Source organism: Microtus oregoni, unplaced genomic scaffold, assembly GCF_018167655.1.
Source record: "Microtus oregoni isolate MIOR12 unplaced genomic scaffold, Mior012 000031F_ref0000149, whole genome shotgun sequence".
In the NCBI taxonomy this organism is placed as follows: domain Eukaryota; kingdom Metazoa; phylum Chordata; class Mammalia; order Rodentia; family Cricetidae; genus Microtus; species Microtus oregoni.
The window spans coordinates 27,118,642-27,134,845 of NW_024543090.1; the positions used below are offsets into that span (position 1 = coordinate 27,118,642).

Here is a 16,204-nt window from a genome sequence, read left to right on the forward strand (position 1 = left end):
TTACAGCTGTGAGCCACCACATCTCATGTATGTCTTAGAATAGTCCTATCTTTTCTCTCAAATTGTGAATTAGACAATTTAAATGAGGGCTGTGTAGCTCTCAAGTCACAGGATAACCTTGGAGCTGATGGAGGAAAATGTCTAGTGTAATTTTAGGTGGTGGTTTAATCACTACCAATTCACTAATTCGTGTGACTGTGTGTGACATAAAGCATTATTTTCAACCGTCTTAAGCTCCTCTGCTAAGCCTCTTCTATTCACACCTTTGTTCCTAGTATCTGGATCCCTAAATCTCTATGTACCTGAGAGGAAAGAGAACCAGGAGAGCAGGGGAGCCTGCCACTCTCAGGAAAGTGCCTATTTACTCAGGATTACTGATGGTATAGAATAAGTTAGGATGCTACCCACACAATATTGACTTGGCCTTTCAAAAGGCAAAAAGCTTGAAGATAACAGCAGACAGAGAATACAACCTTCAAGTTTTAAAATATTCAATCTATCCCTCTAACATTTGGCATAATATTTATAAACATAGTACCACAAAATTAATGATACCTTTTTGTAAGCACCAAAAAAATATTCTCCCACTTAATTTAGTTTTATTTATTTAGATGCAATTGTCTTATGTAGTTCAGGCTAGCCTTAAACTCACTTTGCTCACCATCAAGAATGGCTTTGAATGCTTTCTTATTCCTACTGCCCCCACCTGTCAAGTCCTGGAATCACAGGCGTGCACCACCAGGCAGGCTGGCCACATGTAACTTACTCTAGAATATCATCGTAAGTGACAAGGCTGCTGCTTATTTTCAGAACACATGTGGAAAATACAAAAAATGGCAATAAGCTATGTCAAGAAAGAGAAATAACATCTGCTTAAAAAGTAAGTGTGTGTGTGTATGTTTGGGGCGGGTAAAGATGCTGTTTCTAAGAACACTGGTCAGGAGCAGAAAAAGAGATACTAAATGATATAGAGAATATCTTGTGTTCAAATACCAGAGGGTAAGAAAGCTTTAAAAAAAAAATCAAGTAAAGCTGGGCGGTGGTGGCACACGCCTTTAATCCCAGCACTCGGGAGGCAGAGGCAGGCGGATCTCTGTGAGTTCGAGGCCAGCCTGGTCTACAAGAGCTAGTTCCAGGACAGGAACCAAAAACTACGGAGAAACCCTGTCTCGAAAATAAAAAAAAAATCAAGTAAAAACAATCACAAAAAGTAATGAAATACATAAAACCATCACTGCCTTTGTCAATCACCACATTCTAGAAGACCATTCAATCCCCTTGCCCACCTCCCTTACCCTCCCTCTATCAGCTGTCATCATGCATCCTAGATTATGGAGCGCCTATTGAGACTGTCACAGGACAAGTTCTTCAATCAAATATCCTAACTCGACTGATGTTCAGTATTTTATACTCCCAATGGCTGAAGTGAAGACTAGTGGTGCAGCTTCAATGGTGAAAAAACTTGCTTAGCATGTTAAGTGCCTAAGTTCAGATGCAGATACAAATTCATCAAAAACAGAGCTAAAATAGGCCAATGGAATATGAATTGAATACAGGTCTGCCCAAGTTATTTACAGGTAACATTTAAGGATCTAAAGATACTATAAAGAGATTAGCCTGGATTGATTACCTTTAAATGTTAAATAGTATCAGAATGAAGAAAAAAGCATTTTTGAAACACACTAGTAATTATTAACTAGGCCCTTTCTTTTCTAAAAAGCAAAGTTGTGGCAGCCATGGTGGCACATGCCTGTCTATCAGCACTTGGGAGACAAAGCAGGGAGGTCTAGAAGCCCAGGGCCAGCCTTGACCTCTCAGCTAGTTAAGAGGCCAGCTTGAACTACATGACAGGGTCTCCAAAAGAAAAGCAACCATCACAGTGGCAGCATCTCCAACCCACAGAACCCCTGACTTTAAATAACACATTGACAGCTCAAAAGGAAAACCCGAGTCTAACCTGTTTAGAAGTGGAGATATAATCAAGGATAGAGTTAATGGACTTTTCAGAATAGTTCCTGGTGACTGCACTCCGAATATAGGTCAAGAGTTGCTTATATCTGTTCATCATTTCTGGAAAGTTTGTCTGTGAGGAAAGAAAAATGCATGGTTGAAGACAGGTCTAGCACAAACCACTGCCCACTGAACTGGACTTTGCACAATTCATGATATGCTCTTGTAAAGGAAGAAGAGCATTACAAACATGTTACCTTACAAACAAGATGACACAACCCAATGTCGAATTCAGACTACTAAACAAATGACACTTGCATATTTTCCAAGTTTCAAACATTACTCTTCAATACACAACACATTTGATTAGGATTTAACTTTCAAATGTTGTGTGCCACGGACCGGCTCAGGGGAGCCACTCAGACCATGGGAGAAGCAGGGTCCTGGTAACAGGAAGGCACAAGTTCGGCGAATGACAGACACAACACACAAGAGAGTGGTTGGAATCTGCTGTGATTTTACTGAATTCATGTTTTTATTATATAGTATTCAAACAAAGAACAAATCAGAAGGTCATGTGTCATTGGTTGGCACAGTATGAAAGCTTCTTTTAGTCACATCAGCAATATTTAAGAAAAGTACACTATCAGGAACAGGTGTTAGACATAAAGCATCCTTAGAAGAGGAAATCTTGTCCTTGGGAAAGTAAACCTCAGGCAAGTGGTTTCATCTTATGAATAGAAAGTTTCTGTCTCATTATCGCTATCATGGCCCTTCCTCTTCCTAACCCTTTATTTCATCTAGTGACCAAATATACTTAATCAGTTCTCTGCACCTGTTGAACTATACTTTTTAGTACCTTCTTATGCAGCAGACATCATGGGGGTTGGGATCTAGCAAGCCTATCCATAAAGTTCAAAGTATAATATAACAGTCTTTGTCCATCAACATTAATCCATCTAATCCCTTGCTCATCATACACCCCGTGTATGACAAGGGTTCTGCTGTAGTCTTATACATTCCCATACTGTGCTTCCTTATCCCAGAGCTGTTCCTTGTCTTGTATATATATAGAATATCATTATTATAAAAGATTGTGCAAAGCTCATTTTCCACATAGCCAGTTACTTGAGAAACCCGTTTATGCCTCAGCGGTGGCTAATACCGGGCTGTCTGCCATTGACCTCCAGGAAGCCTAGTCCCATAGGACACGTAGCTCCCGTCCGGCATAATGACATATGTCATGTCACACAGACGACACTGGAGTTGGTGTGGCATTGTGGTTAATAACTATGCAGATATCAACTATTTCTCCCCATTACATGTTGCATTTCTCTCTTGAACTGGTTGGCTTTCCATAAGTCTCAGGACTCATCTCATGTAAGAATATTATTGCAGGGGCTGGGGAGGATCTGGGAGGAGCTGAGAGAGGGGGAACTGTACTCAGAATATACTGTATATTTCAATTAAAAGAACGAAATTATCTCACACAGGGCCCTACTCCATAAGACACAGTTAATGTTGCCACTGCAACATTATATTGTATGGCTGTTTATAAGCTGCATTGGGTTATTCCAGGAAATGGAAGATCTGGAGAAACAAAGGGATAATAGTGAAATGTCCAGCAGGTAGATATTACGGGAGTGTACCAAAGTAAGTCAATGCTGGAGTCTAACTGTACAATCCTGTCTAGTCCCTACACTCTCTCACTGCTACTAACCTCTTTCCTTGAGTTGTTTCTTTCAGAGAAAAGGTGCATTAGCAGGTATAAATACTTTCTTCTGGTTATTGGGGTAAGGAATAAAGGAATGATAGTTAGCTACAGGTATCTTTTTCTGACTATGGAAGTTTCATGAGGACATAACTAACATGGACTATCCTATAAGCAACCTAATAAACAAAGTTACAGAATGTATCTTTTAGAAAGAAAAGGATGGTGAAATAAGATTGTCTCAACTTTGGCATACATTTTAGTACAAAAACAGGATTTCAGATAAAGGTACTTCTGAACTGCTCTCGCCCTACTTAACTTTAAGCTCAGTGCTGCAATTTGAATGTGAAGTGTCCCTGTAGGCTTGTGCTTGAATACTTGGCTGGTGAACTGTTTGATAAGATTGTGGGAGTTTAGGAAAAGGATTCAAGTTCTTTGAGTGACAGCCTTAAGGTAATAACACAGCCTTACTTCTTGCTCACACTTCTTTTCCTGGGTGCACAGGTACATGACCAGCATCCTGTGCCTGCCACCATGCCATTCCTGCCTGTTGTCATACCTTCCTCGCTATGACAGACTGGATCCCTCTGAACTGTAAGCCACACACACAAAAAGTCCTTTCTTTCTTAAGATGCTTTTATAAAGGGAATATCGCAGCAATGAGAAAATAACTAAAATAATCATTCCCCTCTCCCCAATTATTTGTGAGGGTGTATAAAATATAATTTGCAACCATGGCATGGATGTGGAGGCCAGAGGAGAGCTTGTGGGACATGGTTCTCTCTTTCTACCACATAGGTCCCAGGGATTAGAACTCAGGCGGTCAGACTTTGTGACAAGAACCTTTCTTTACCTGATCATCTGGATGGCTCTAAGACACCCATTTAAAAAAGTTATATTAGATGGACATGGTAGTGCATACTTTTAATCCCAGCATTAAGGAGGCAGAGGTAGGTGGATCTCTCTGAGTTTGAAGTCAGCCTGGTCTGCATAGTGAGTTTCAGCACAGCCAGGGCTAAATAGATAGACTTTGTCTCAAAATATAAAAGAAAAAAGAGAGAGAGGGAAGCTAATAAATATATATATATATATATATATATATATATGAACAAAATCAGGCAGGAACCTTAAAAATTATGTTAACTGTAATTAAAGATTGAGAGATTAAGTAAACTGTACACAGAGCAAGTGAAACAGAACTTTCTAACTGTACTGCCTAACACTGCACAGCCACACAGATTCTACTGTGGTTCCTACTAGAAAGTGAGTGCAGACACTGGTGACTACTCTTGAACCAAATCTCCTACTTAAGTGTGACAGAAGCAAATGGCAATACAATGTTATAACTAAACCTATCTTATCTTTTCCAGCTCTGTTCAAAGTAAAATAGAAAAATCAAGTCTTAAGGGCAGTTCACTGTTTAAATGGACTAATGCCAAAGCCACCATTATATGTGAAGATAGCAAGTTTTAAAGGAATCATGTTTTCTTACAAATTACAGCACCTGGCCGGGTGGTGGTGGCGCACGCCTTTAATCCCAGCACTCGGGAGGCAGAGGCAGGCGGATCTCTGTGAGTTTGAGACCAGCCTGGTCTACAGAGCTAGTTCCAGGACAGGCTCCAAAGCCACAGAGAAACCCTGTCTCGAAAAACCAAAAAAACAAACAAACAAACAAAAAAAACCAAAACAAAACAAATTACAGCACCTTAAAAATTGACATTCAAGCCAGGTGGTGGTGGCATAAGCCTTTAATCCTAGCACTTGGGAGGCAGAGGCAGACAGATCTCTAAATTCAAGGCTAGCCTGATCTACAGAGTGAGTTCCAGGACAGCCAGGGCTAAATAAAGAAACCTGTTTTAAAAATAAACAAATCAAAAAAAGTTGACATTCAGCATTTAATGTTATCCTATTTTTTTGTTAATTCAAATCTGGTATTAGTCACCTGCTGCTTCTTCCATATTTCCCTAGGTCATTAATTTAAATGTAGAAAACACTGGTGTAATATCACTATAAAAATAAACAGAAAGCATAGGGGCTTTGTGCAAAAGTAGAACCAGAAAGGGTAGATGCAACACAGATGTTTCCTTTGTTAGCTAGATTTAAGTTACATATATAAAATATTAACAGTGCACATGTTTTGAATGGTTCTGATATTTGGGGTCAAAGACTTGAGCTCAAACATTTTACTGATAGTTTCTGTAGGAGAGGCTCAAGGAGCCAGTGTTATTAAGGATGGGAAATGACACCACAGTCAAACACAGACGTGGTATCATATGTGGACATAGATGATATGCAGTCCACACATGGACAGATGCCAATGTAATGACTTCAAAGGAGGAGACGTACGGGGTATGCTGCAGGAGGCTTGCATGCAGTTACTCAGGTGAGTTTAATTTCTCTAACAGTAAATCTTACCAACTTGAAGTTAATCTTGATCATCTGTTTCAGTGCTTTGAACCCCCATTCTCCCTTCTCACCTTCGAGCTCCAAAACCTAAAACAGAAAGAGTTTTAGAATGGACAACCAAGGTATCAGTCTTTAATTAATTTCTATAAGCTATTCATGAAAAATTTCACTAATTGTCAATGTAATTTTTAAAAATATTGAGAGAGAGACTTCTTGGGATCCTTGGGTAAGTGAGCTGACTCTTGAGCTCTGTCACATAAAAGGACTTACTTGATTATGCAGGCTCAGAAAGGATTCCCCTACCTGAATCTTTAGTAAAAGCCACCACTGTTCAGAAGTCAAGAAATCAATGTGATCTATTCCCAGAATCAACAAGATTAAAGGAATAATAGTGCTGACCACGAGATTGTTTCTCTAGTTTGGTTTTCAGGACAAGGACCCTACTTCACCAATGGCGTCATTAGAAAAGACAATAGGAAGCCTTTCTGAAATACATGCTTATCCACAATGCAATCCTGACTGAATTATCACAAATACCAGACACACATTTCTGAAACAAATTACTTTGGATTCAGTGCACATGCTATGGTTTGGAAATAAAATGCCTCCTCATGTGTTTGACACTTGGTCCCTAACTGATGGTGCCGTCTTGGGAGGGTAGAGCTTAGCCAGAGGAAGTGAACCACTGGAACTTGCCTGGGGAGCTGTAACCCAATTCTTCTTCAGGCCCCAGACTCTCTCCCTGCTTCTTGGTGTCTTAGTTGCCTTTCTACTGCTGTTGTAAGACACCATGCTCAAGGCAACTTACAGAATGAAGTGTTTAATTTGGGTGTACTGTTTCAGAGGGTTAGAGTCTATGGTAGTGGAATGAGGGCATGGAGGCAGGACAGCTGAAACCTCACCTTGATCCCCAAGCAGGAGGCAGAGAGAAAGAGATATTGGGGATGGCATGTACTTTTGGAACCTCAAAGCCCACCCCCAGTGACACACTTCCTCCTCCAAGGCCATACCACTTAATCCTACCCAAGAGTCCCCAAGTGGGGACCAAACATTCAAACATATGAGCCCATGAGGGCCATTCTCATTCACACTGGTCTACTGAGTTGGAAGAATCCCAGTGACATGCTCTGGCCAATATGGCTTCCCTGCTATGAGGGATATCCTAGAGTGAACAGAAATAAATACTTCCATCCTTGTTTTTGGTCACATACTTGGTCACAGCAATGAGAAAAGTAACTGATATAGCATCATTAAAAACAAACAAACACCCCCCCAAAACTTCAATACATAAAATCATTTGGAAATCTAAACCTTTTGAAAGCTGCTCAGTGCTGCTTTTGGATCATCTTCTTTCAATGCTTTGGAATTATAGTACTGATTTTCCAAATCCACATTGGGCTCAGAGTTACTATCTTCAGAGTACTCCTGTATATTGGAAAAAGAGATAATAAATGAAAAAAAGAAACTCACAAATGGCACTATAAAAAGTGAATGCTGCTAGGAAAAAAAAATTTTGTATGAGCAAAAAATGCTTCTATGCAAGCATGAAGACATGAGTTCAAACTCCCAACATGAATGTAAAGAACCAGGCATAATTGTGTAAGTGCCTGTAATTCTATGTCATGTGGAGGGGTGAAATGGGCAGAGAGAGGAGGATTGCTGGGGCTTGTGGCTACCAGTCTAGCCCTAGGTTCAGTGAGATGAGGAAACCTGACAGCATCCTCTCACTTCCACATGTATCCATTCACACATGTGCATATACTACACATACACACCACACAGAGGCACATTAAACAAGTAAAAAAAACCCAACAACTTCTGTGAAATTGATGAGTATTTTGTAATCTTCGTTAATACATTAAAATCTTAACTATTTAACCTTTGCTTATATTGCTTGTTGGTCTTTTTTTGTTTTTCAAGGCAGAATTTCTCTCTGTAGCCCTGGCTGTCTTGGGAGTCACTATGTAGACTGGCCTTGAACTCAGAAAGACAACAGCCTCTGCCTCCTGAGTGCTGCTATTAAAGGCGTGCACCACCCCCACTTAGCGTATATAGCTATGTGGACTGTGGAGATGGCCTGACAGGTGTGTGTGCAAGTCAGAACATGGCCTGTCAGAGCCTCTCCTTCCACAGAAATTCTACGATTGAAATCAGGCTGTTAGGCTCTGTGGTGGCAAGTGCTAACCATCTCACCGGCCCAAAAGTATTATTTTAGATGGCCACAAAACAATCATTTTCTCCTCACCTACAAGTCATTACAAAGGGATAAGTTTATATCAAAAGAACGGTACTGGAGGGAAAGAAAATAAACACAAAGACATAAATATTAGAGTTGTTTTAAATTCAAATATAGTTTATTTCTTAAAAAAAATACACATGGAATATTGTAAAGGCAGAGGCATGAAGAAGTTTCACTGAGCACAACGTTTAGGAAGCTCTTACTTCAAGATGGCCTTTTCAGGGGCCTTGTAATGCATGCCCTCTGCAGAATGAGAACACAAACGCCACTCATTCTCACAGACTAAAGACCTAAGTTCAGTTAGGCTTAACACTTGAAACTCTACTGCAACACTTCCTTCAGGGACAAGACCAGACTGGGTAAACATATTTCATAATGATTCCTTTTCTTCTTAACTCTTGTCACTTAGAAAAACTAAGAAAGGTTTTTTTTTTTTTTAAAAAAAAAAAACTACTAGAGAAGAAACAAACCAACTGTCTACCACAGTGACAGAGGTTGTAACAGTAACAGTCCATGCTGGGTTTGAAAGACAGACGGGCCCACTACCTATAAGACAGGTGAGGTAAGGAGCACAGTGCAGGCAAGAGAGGCACACAACACGAGGCAACACAACAAGCGCTCACAGCAACACTCCCAATTCCTGCTCTTCAGCCACACACTTCTCTACCAAAGAAAGTTTACCTTCCACAAGCTACACCAGCCCTCCTGGTCGCCTTTTTAACCCTAAAGTCCGACCTCATGTAAAAAGGATAATCTGCACAAAATGTCTATTATCTAGTACATTTAATAAAAAATGACTTCCTGTTGCTCACAAACTAAGTTGAAAGTAGTAAAAATCTGACACCTGCCCATATCCAGCATCTCCTACAGAACTCCCCACCCCTTCCCACTGCTGCAGCCATCTTGGCCTTTGCCCACAACTGCTCAGACTTCTTCACCTCGACATGCTATTCCTCTCTTTACATTTCTCATCTGGATATCTAGGATCTAGCTTCTTAAAATGTGGGTTATGATCCAATGCAGCCAGGGGGTGGGGCAGGGCACACAACACAGGAACAGATGGATGGGACCTGAATGTGATGAGGAGATGCCACAAAAAATTCAATAGCAAAAGATATCTGAATACATTAATTACAAAATTAGTAAGAACCCAAACATTTCTGTCAGCACTAGCCAGATTACACAGAGTGACACCACTGCAACCTGGCCTGTGGACATAAAAACAGGCACTTTGTACTGCATATGTAAATGAACAATGTCTCAAACACCTTGGCTCAGACTTGACTAGTCCCTGCTATGAACTGTAGTGTATACGCCTCACATACGGTCCTCTGCTCTAATAGAAGCCAACAGTCTAATTACGGAGAAGAAAGTCTTTAGTACTACTCTACAGACATCCCTCTGCAGTCATCAAATTAGTATTAGTATTTGGATTGTATTGTTAGGACTTCTGATTTTTAAAATTGCTGTTTAATTCACTAACTTGTTGCATTAAAAAAAAATCATTAAGTGAACTCTGGCTTAGGATCAATGCAGACTTCTCAGCAATTTCCAAAACGGACCAAAACATACCTATGTCATTTTATATGTATTTATGTGAAGCAGTAATGTCAGCATCGATGGCCATAGATCAAAGCTATCAATCAATTGTGGAAAACAGAAGATGTTGTTATCTGTGTGTGTCCTACACTCAAAACTCATCTTGCTGTATCAAAAAAAATTACCTTTTGGCAACCCAAACCACCTGAATGCAACTCTGAATCTGAAAATGAAAGGAAAACAACTGTGACTGCCATAGTACAAAAGTGTAGGATTCTGGACTCTGAGTCAGTGGTCATTTATTTAGTTTGGCTTTTAGCTGAAAACATAAAAAACAAAACAAAAAACCAAAATCAGACTAGGATCAAGAAGGGAAAGGCAAAGAGGGACAGTCCAGGCAGAGCTAAATCAAGGACTTTCCAACAGTGAGAAACAGAAAATCCTCTAGAGGCCCAAGAGATTAGCTTGAGTTACCACACACCCTGAGACAATTGTGACACGACTGGGAAGAAGCTCTCTCTATTTCCTGCCATACCGCGTGTGCCTTCTTAGTCACAGAGCAGCCCACTGGCTCTTCACTGCCAAGAGCGGGTTAGGACAATGGATGCTTGAGCTCACGTAGTAGATTGAAGAAAAATGAAAGAGAATGTGGTTAAGAACACAAGATGTAAATGTAAAAAGACCACCTCATAGGTACTGGTAAAGGAAAACAAAGATAACTACAAAGATTACTAATGGCTTGGTAACATAAGATAATCAGAGTAGAGAATTAGATAAATACTGCTAACTGATTTGTTTCTGCCAAGTGAATAACAATTTGTAGATGTTTCAATGAAATGCTTTTTGTAGAACCCAAAATTTCAGTCTATTTGGGAATATCCTTAATAAAGTATCAGATATAATAAAATTCTAGTTAATCATTTGAGTTTCAACTATCCAAACTTTAAAAAAAAAGCCACACAAGTTAACCCGTACTAATTTGTATTCCATGGTGTAAATAGGAACCATCTTTTATTCATCCCAGACTTTCATTTTTTAGATAAAATTTCCATGGAGAGATAAAAATCAACGTGACCTTCGATCAAGTTCTCATTCTCAAATGTGTTCTTTGGATTTAAGGATGTTATTGTCCCAATGCTTTCCCTTGTCTGTTAAGTTTGGGGGCTATAGGAGGCTTCCAGTTCTCCCTGACGCCCAGGCATTCATAAGAGATATAATGCCCAAGTGCAAATTCATTTTGGATGCTCAGAGTTCACAAACTTACTATAATATATTTTTAAAATGTTTTATTATGAACTAAATGTATTTATGTATGCTTATTACTGATGATTTAAGCAAAAAATTAATGGATTTAATTTTATCATTACCAAGAACTGTCAACTGCTAATCTAGTTATTCTTGTTTAAAACTGAAATTCTTTACACAAAGTATAACAGTAAACTAATAGGTCTTTTTGAAAATTCACAAAAACTTTTATTCTAAATCAGTATTAGTCTTTGACTGTAGCTTTAAGAAGCAGTGTCCAACAATACTGATGTGGATTATAGTAACACTTTTTTTTAAATGATTTTACTTTATTTGATTCTTTTAAAAAATTTATTTATTATGTATACAATGTTCTGTATGTATGCCTGCAGGCCAGAAGAGGGCACCAGACCTTATTACAGGTGGTTGTGAGCCACCAAGTGGTTGCTGGGAATTGAACTCAGGACCTTTGAAAGAGCAGGCAATGCTCTTAACCTCTGAGCCATCTCTCCAGAACTATAGTAACACTTTTTGAAGAAAACTACCTTTATTGGAGTGTTTGTTTTTAGTGAACTGCTTTTAACCTAAGACAGCATTACCCAGTTTAACAGTATACCTTGTCAATATAGTTTTCAATTACAGTTTTAAAAAAATATTTATTTTATGTGTAGGAGTGTTTGAATTTATGTATGCATGTGCACCATGTGCATGTCTGGTGCTGCAGAGGACAGAAGATATTGGATCCCCAGGAACTGGAGTTATAGACAGTAATAAGCCACCAATGGGTGCTGGGAATAGAACTCAGGTTCTCTAGAAGAGCAACCAGTGTTCTTAACCTCTGAGTCATCTTTTCTAGCCTCAGTTTTCTTTTTTACAAAAACAATATTGCAGACTAAAAACAGGCCAAATTGTTACCAACAGGAAAGCAGTCAAACAAAATACAGTACCGCCACATCATCTCTGGAGCTGTAAAAAGAGCAGTGAACTGGCAAAAAGGCTCAGTAGGTAAAGGTGCTTGCTGATAAGCTTGACAACTGGGATTTTAGCTTAAATCCACATAGTGGGAAAGAACAGGCTCCCACACATTGTCTATTGACCTCCTCGGGCACGATGTAGCACACTAAGTAAATACAATACTTGTAAAAATATTTATAAAAGTAAATTTGCATCTCAGTAATACATAAACTATATCCTGATTAAATAAATGAAGGAGACACAGATGTTTAACATAGTTGCTTATGAGGGTGTAATAAGAACTGGGCAGATGAAGACTGTGTACAAAATTTTAGGTCTGTGCATGCAAGCGTATCCATGGCAAGAGATTCTGTTGGATATAATCTGTGGCTAAATCTCATCCTCCACCCAAACAGACACAAAAAGCAAAATCTGAGGGCATTAAAATATATTAAGCCTAGAGAAAAACCACCAATAACTATTCGTTCACGAATGCCAACTATGAGTTAGACCAAGGAAACATGAGACTCACAGTTTGGTGAAACTATTCTATCTTAAAGACAGTAGTTTCCATGTAATTCATTTAAATAATTACACTCAAATATATCCTGACTATAGAACAGAATTTTAGAGAATAACTTTGGAAATAAAGTCAGTTTGCTTAAATTATTTCTATAACTGTTAGATGGATCAGTGGTAGGAGAGAAACAACTTCCCCAGTTGTCCTCTGAAATCTACATGTGCATCATGGCACACATAAGTACGGAAATGAAAATTTAAACATGCAAGAAATATTATTAGAAGCACTAAGTAACTTTATGGTACAATTGTTAAAGTACTTAATTATACTACTCTATCAATTGTTGACTCAATGGTCAAAAGTGGTCTATATCTTGCTAGTACTATCTCTTACCTCTACAACTAACACTACATGGGTTAATACTGCTTAGAAAATGCCCACTTTTGCCAATAATTAAAATAAAAAAGACAGCAAAAAATAAGAGGTCAAGTGTACTGAACTTTTACATTTATTCTTTGCTCTTTTAAGTACTGGACATAAATCATTATTTACCAGTTTAAACAAAAATAGTATGGAAGGGACTGAAGAGATAATTCAAGGGTTGAGCACTTACTGCTCTTGCAGAGGACCCATGTTTGTGGCTCACTGGCTCACAAACATCTGTACCTTAGTTCCAAGGGATTTGACACCCTCTTCTAACCTCCTTGGGCACCAGGCAGGTTCTCAGTACTCAGGCATGCACTCATACACAGATAAAACACTCATACACATTAAGTAAAAATAGTATGGAGACAGATTCTTAATTTTCAGGACCGTTCCTGGCCATCTATTTCCACTATACCTTGCTAATACAAAAGGTGGTTTAAGGCATTAAAATATCTGTGGACAAAAGATAAAGACATCCTGAGTATCACTCTGGTCAGAAATGCTCATAGTGCTATTAACATTTGTTGTGGGCATTTGTACACTGTGTAAAGATTATTGCTGTCACTGGTGTAATGAAAAGCTGTTCAGCCAGTAACTAAGTAGGAGAGACAGGCAGGACTTCCAGGCAGAGAGAGCTAACTCCAGATGAATCTAGGCACCCGAGAGATGCCAGCCAGAACTGGAATGAGTCAAACAGATGCCGGCCAGAACTGAAATGAGTCAAACACACAAAATGGGATAGAGACAGAAGCCACAGGATAGAACAAGATTAATAAAAATATGGGTTAATTCAAGTTATATGAACTAGTTGAAAATAAGGCTAAGCTAAAGACCAAGTTTTCATAATTAGTAAGTCTCCTTGTATTTTGTGAGCTTGTGGCCCAAAGAAAAATCTGCCTACAAACATTTTAATTAATGAGTTAATTCAAACAGAATCATGTAGTCCAGTCCAGCCTCCAACTCAGTATGTAGCCAAGAATGCCCTTGAGCCTCTTCTCCTTCTGCCTCTCTTTACCACCCAAGTGATGTAGGATGATAAAAGTATGCTACCACATCTAGTCCATGTGGTGCTAAAAGCCAAACCTGGGGCTTTTGAAATGTGATTGCAGCACTCTAGCAAGTGAGTTATATCTCCAGCTCCACTTAACAAATAAAATAGAGATAGCCAATTTTTATTTTAGCAAACACATTTAAAAAAAAGAGGGAAAGAAAAAAGATTCTAGGTTGGCCTGGTGCTGCAAGCCTGCCATCCTCTAAGTTCAGAGCCAGCCTGGGCAAACTAGTAAGACTCTGTCTTAAAAAGAAAAGGTAGTGCCGGGCGATGGTGGCGCACGCCTTTAATCCCAGCACTCGGGAGGCAGAGGCAGGCGGATCTCTGTGAGTTCGAGACCAGCCTGGTCTACAGAGCTAGTTCCAGGACAGGCTCCAAAGCCACAGAGAAACCCTGTCTCGAAAAACCAAAAAAAAAAAAAAAAAAAAAAAAAAAAAAAAAAAAAAAAAAAAGAAAAGGTAGAGAGAAACCTCCTTAAGACAGCATGTGACTTCTGTAGACTTTCTAAAAAAGAAACATAAAAAGATATAGGCAAAATAATTACTCAAATAAAAGAAAAACATCTCTACCAGCTGTGGAATGGCAGTCGTTCTTATCCTTTTAAACACATTCTGATTAAAGGATACCGACTAGTAAATGTAAAGAAATTATGTGAAAGATGTCATGCTACTAAAATTTAACTGTTAGTAAAAGGAGTATAACAGTTCCCACTAGACATGTGACTGGGAATCTAGGATGGTATCTATATGAGGAATGGATAAGAACTTTTTAAAAGAATGATTGAGGAAGAAAAAAAATCAATATCTAATTTAATTTTGCAATAGTGTAAAAATCTTAACTCTTTCTGTTAATGTTTTTAACAGCTGAAGCAACTGCATACTTAGCTTTATTATACTGTGCATGTAGTAGGCCTTGAAAAGCAGGGAAGCAGCCAAGTACAAACACTATATGTCTAATTAAAAAGCTTCCAAAGCCGGGTGTGGTGATGCATGCCTTTACTTCCAACACCTGGGAAGCAAGACTGAGTGCCAAGCAAGCCATGGCTACATGTGAGACCTTAACAGAAAACATTCACAAACTAGTGAAGTCTAATAGAGTATTTCATAAGAGTCTCGTCTTCATTCCTATATTGTATCTTCAAGTTAGTCCTAGTGAATAGTCACTCATTAAAAAATTCGTGTACTTAACAGATTATTATCAGGAATGGAAATAAAAGCTTTTAAAAACACGACAAGTTAAAATTACAAACATCCGAAAGAAACACTTGACAATTTAAAAACTACCTGCAATAGAAATAAAAGCAAAACAAGAGAGGAAAGTTTAGTTATCACAAGTAACATATTAAGGAGCTGGAGGTATCCCCTTAGGTACTGCCTCACGCATGAACAAACACAACAAAATGCTACATTTAAGCAAATACTAAAATATCTACTATGACTCTCCAGTCGCAGCATTTCCCTCTTCTTTTTGCAAAATATGCCCTTCTGTAAAATGCAAAATTTTTTTTAAAAAAACCTTGGAAATGATTTACGGATTCACCCATACAAAGAAGTCACACAGTAACTCAAACCCCAAATATTCACGCTCTGAGGCTGTGGAACATTAAAAAATGAACCAGACTTCTCCAAGCATCTACTCGACAACTTTACCAAAATGCGACATCACCGTAATTCCCAAGGACCAAACAAAATGCTTCTCAATTAAGAAGCAAAACTGACCATAACAAGGGGCTCAAGAGCATGGCTCCCAATTCTCACACAGATGTACGTTTTTTGACTACCAACATAATAATAAACAAGGGTTCAGCTTTAAAAACCTGTAGGTTCATTTACAAATTAAACCATAAATAAAAAAGAAATCACATCCTCAAACTAGGCAAGTTTGTTTACTTCTATCCTGTTGATTCAAACACCGACGCTGGGAAATTTCTTAAATCAAGGAAAAAAGTCATTGGTTCCAATTCCCTTAATCCTCGCCTCTCCTCAGCCCAAGCAAACAAAAAGCAAACCCTTCTCAGCTTGTCATTTTTTAGAGAACAGAACAAGCAGTTTAACTACTTTCTCCGCTTCTATTTTTGCTCTGAACCTTTACCTGGGACCCAAACTGACCCTGGATGAATCTCTTAAGCTGTTTTCGGGAGCCTCCCGAGTTTCGCAGCCAAGT

At 38.8% G+C, this 16,204-nt stretch overlaps 1 protein-coding gene across 2 annotated transcripts in view; it reads right to left on the bottom strand.

Annotated features, from left to right (window-relative positions):
• The window catches only part of Cops2 (COP9 signalosome subunit 2), a 29,117-nt gene that overhangs the window by 12,392 nt on the left and 521 nt on the right, over positions 1-16,204 (bottom strand). For both annotated transcript variants that reach the window (XM_041679062.1, XM_041679061.1), the window contains exons 2-4: positions 7,379-7,492; positions 6,077-6,154; positions 1,958-2,083 (exon numbers count right to left, since the gene is read on the bottom strand). In XM_041679062.1, coding sequence (XP_041534996.1) covers positions 1,958-2,083; positions 6,077-6,154; positions 7,379-7,492 — 318 coding nt within the window. The remainder of the gene's footprint in view (positions 1-1,957; positions 2,084-6,076; positions 6,155-7,378; positions 7,493-16,204) is intronic.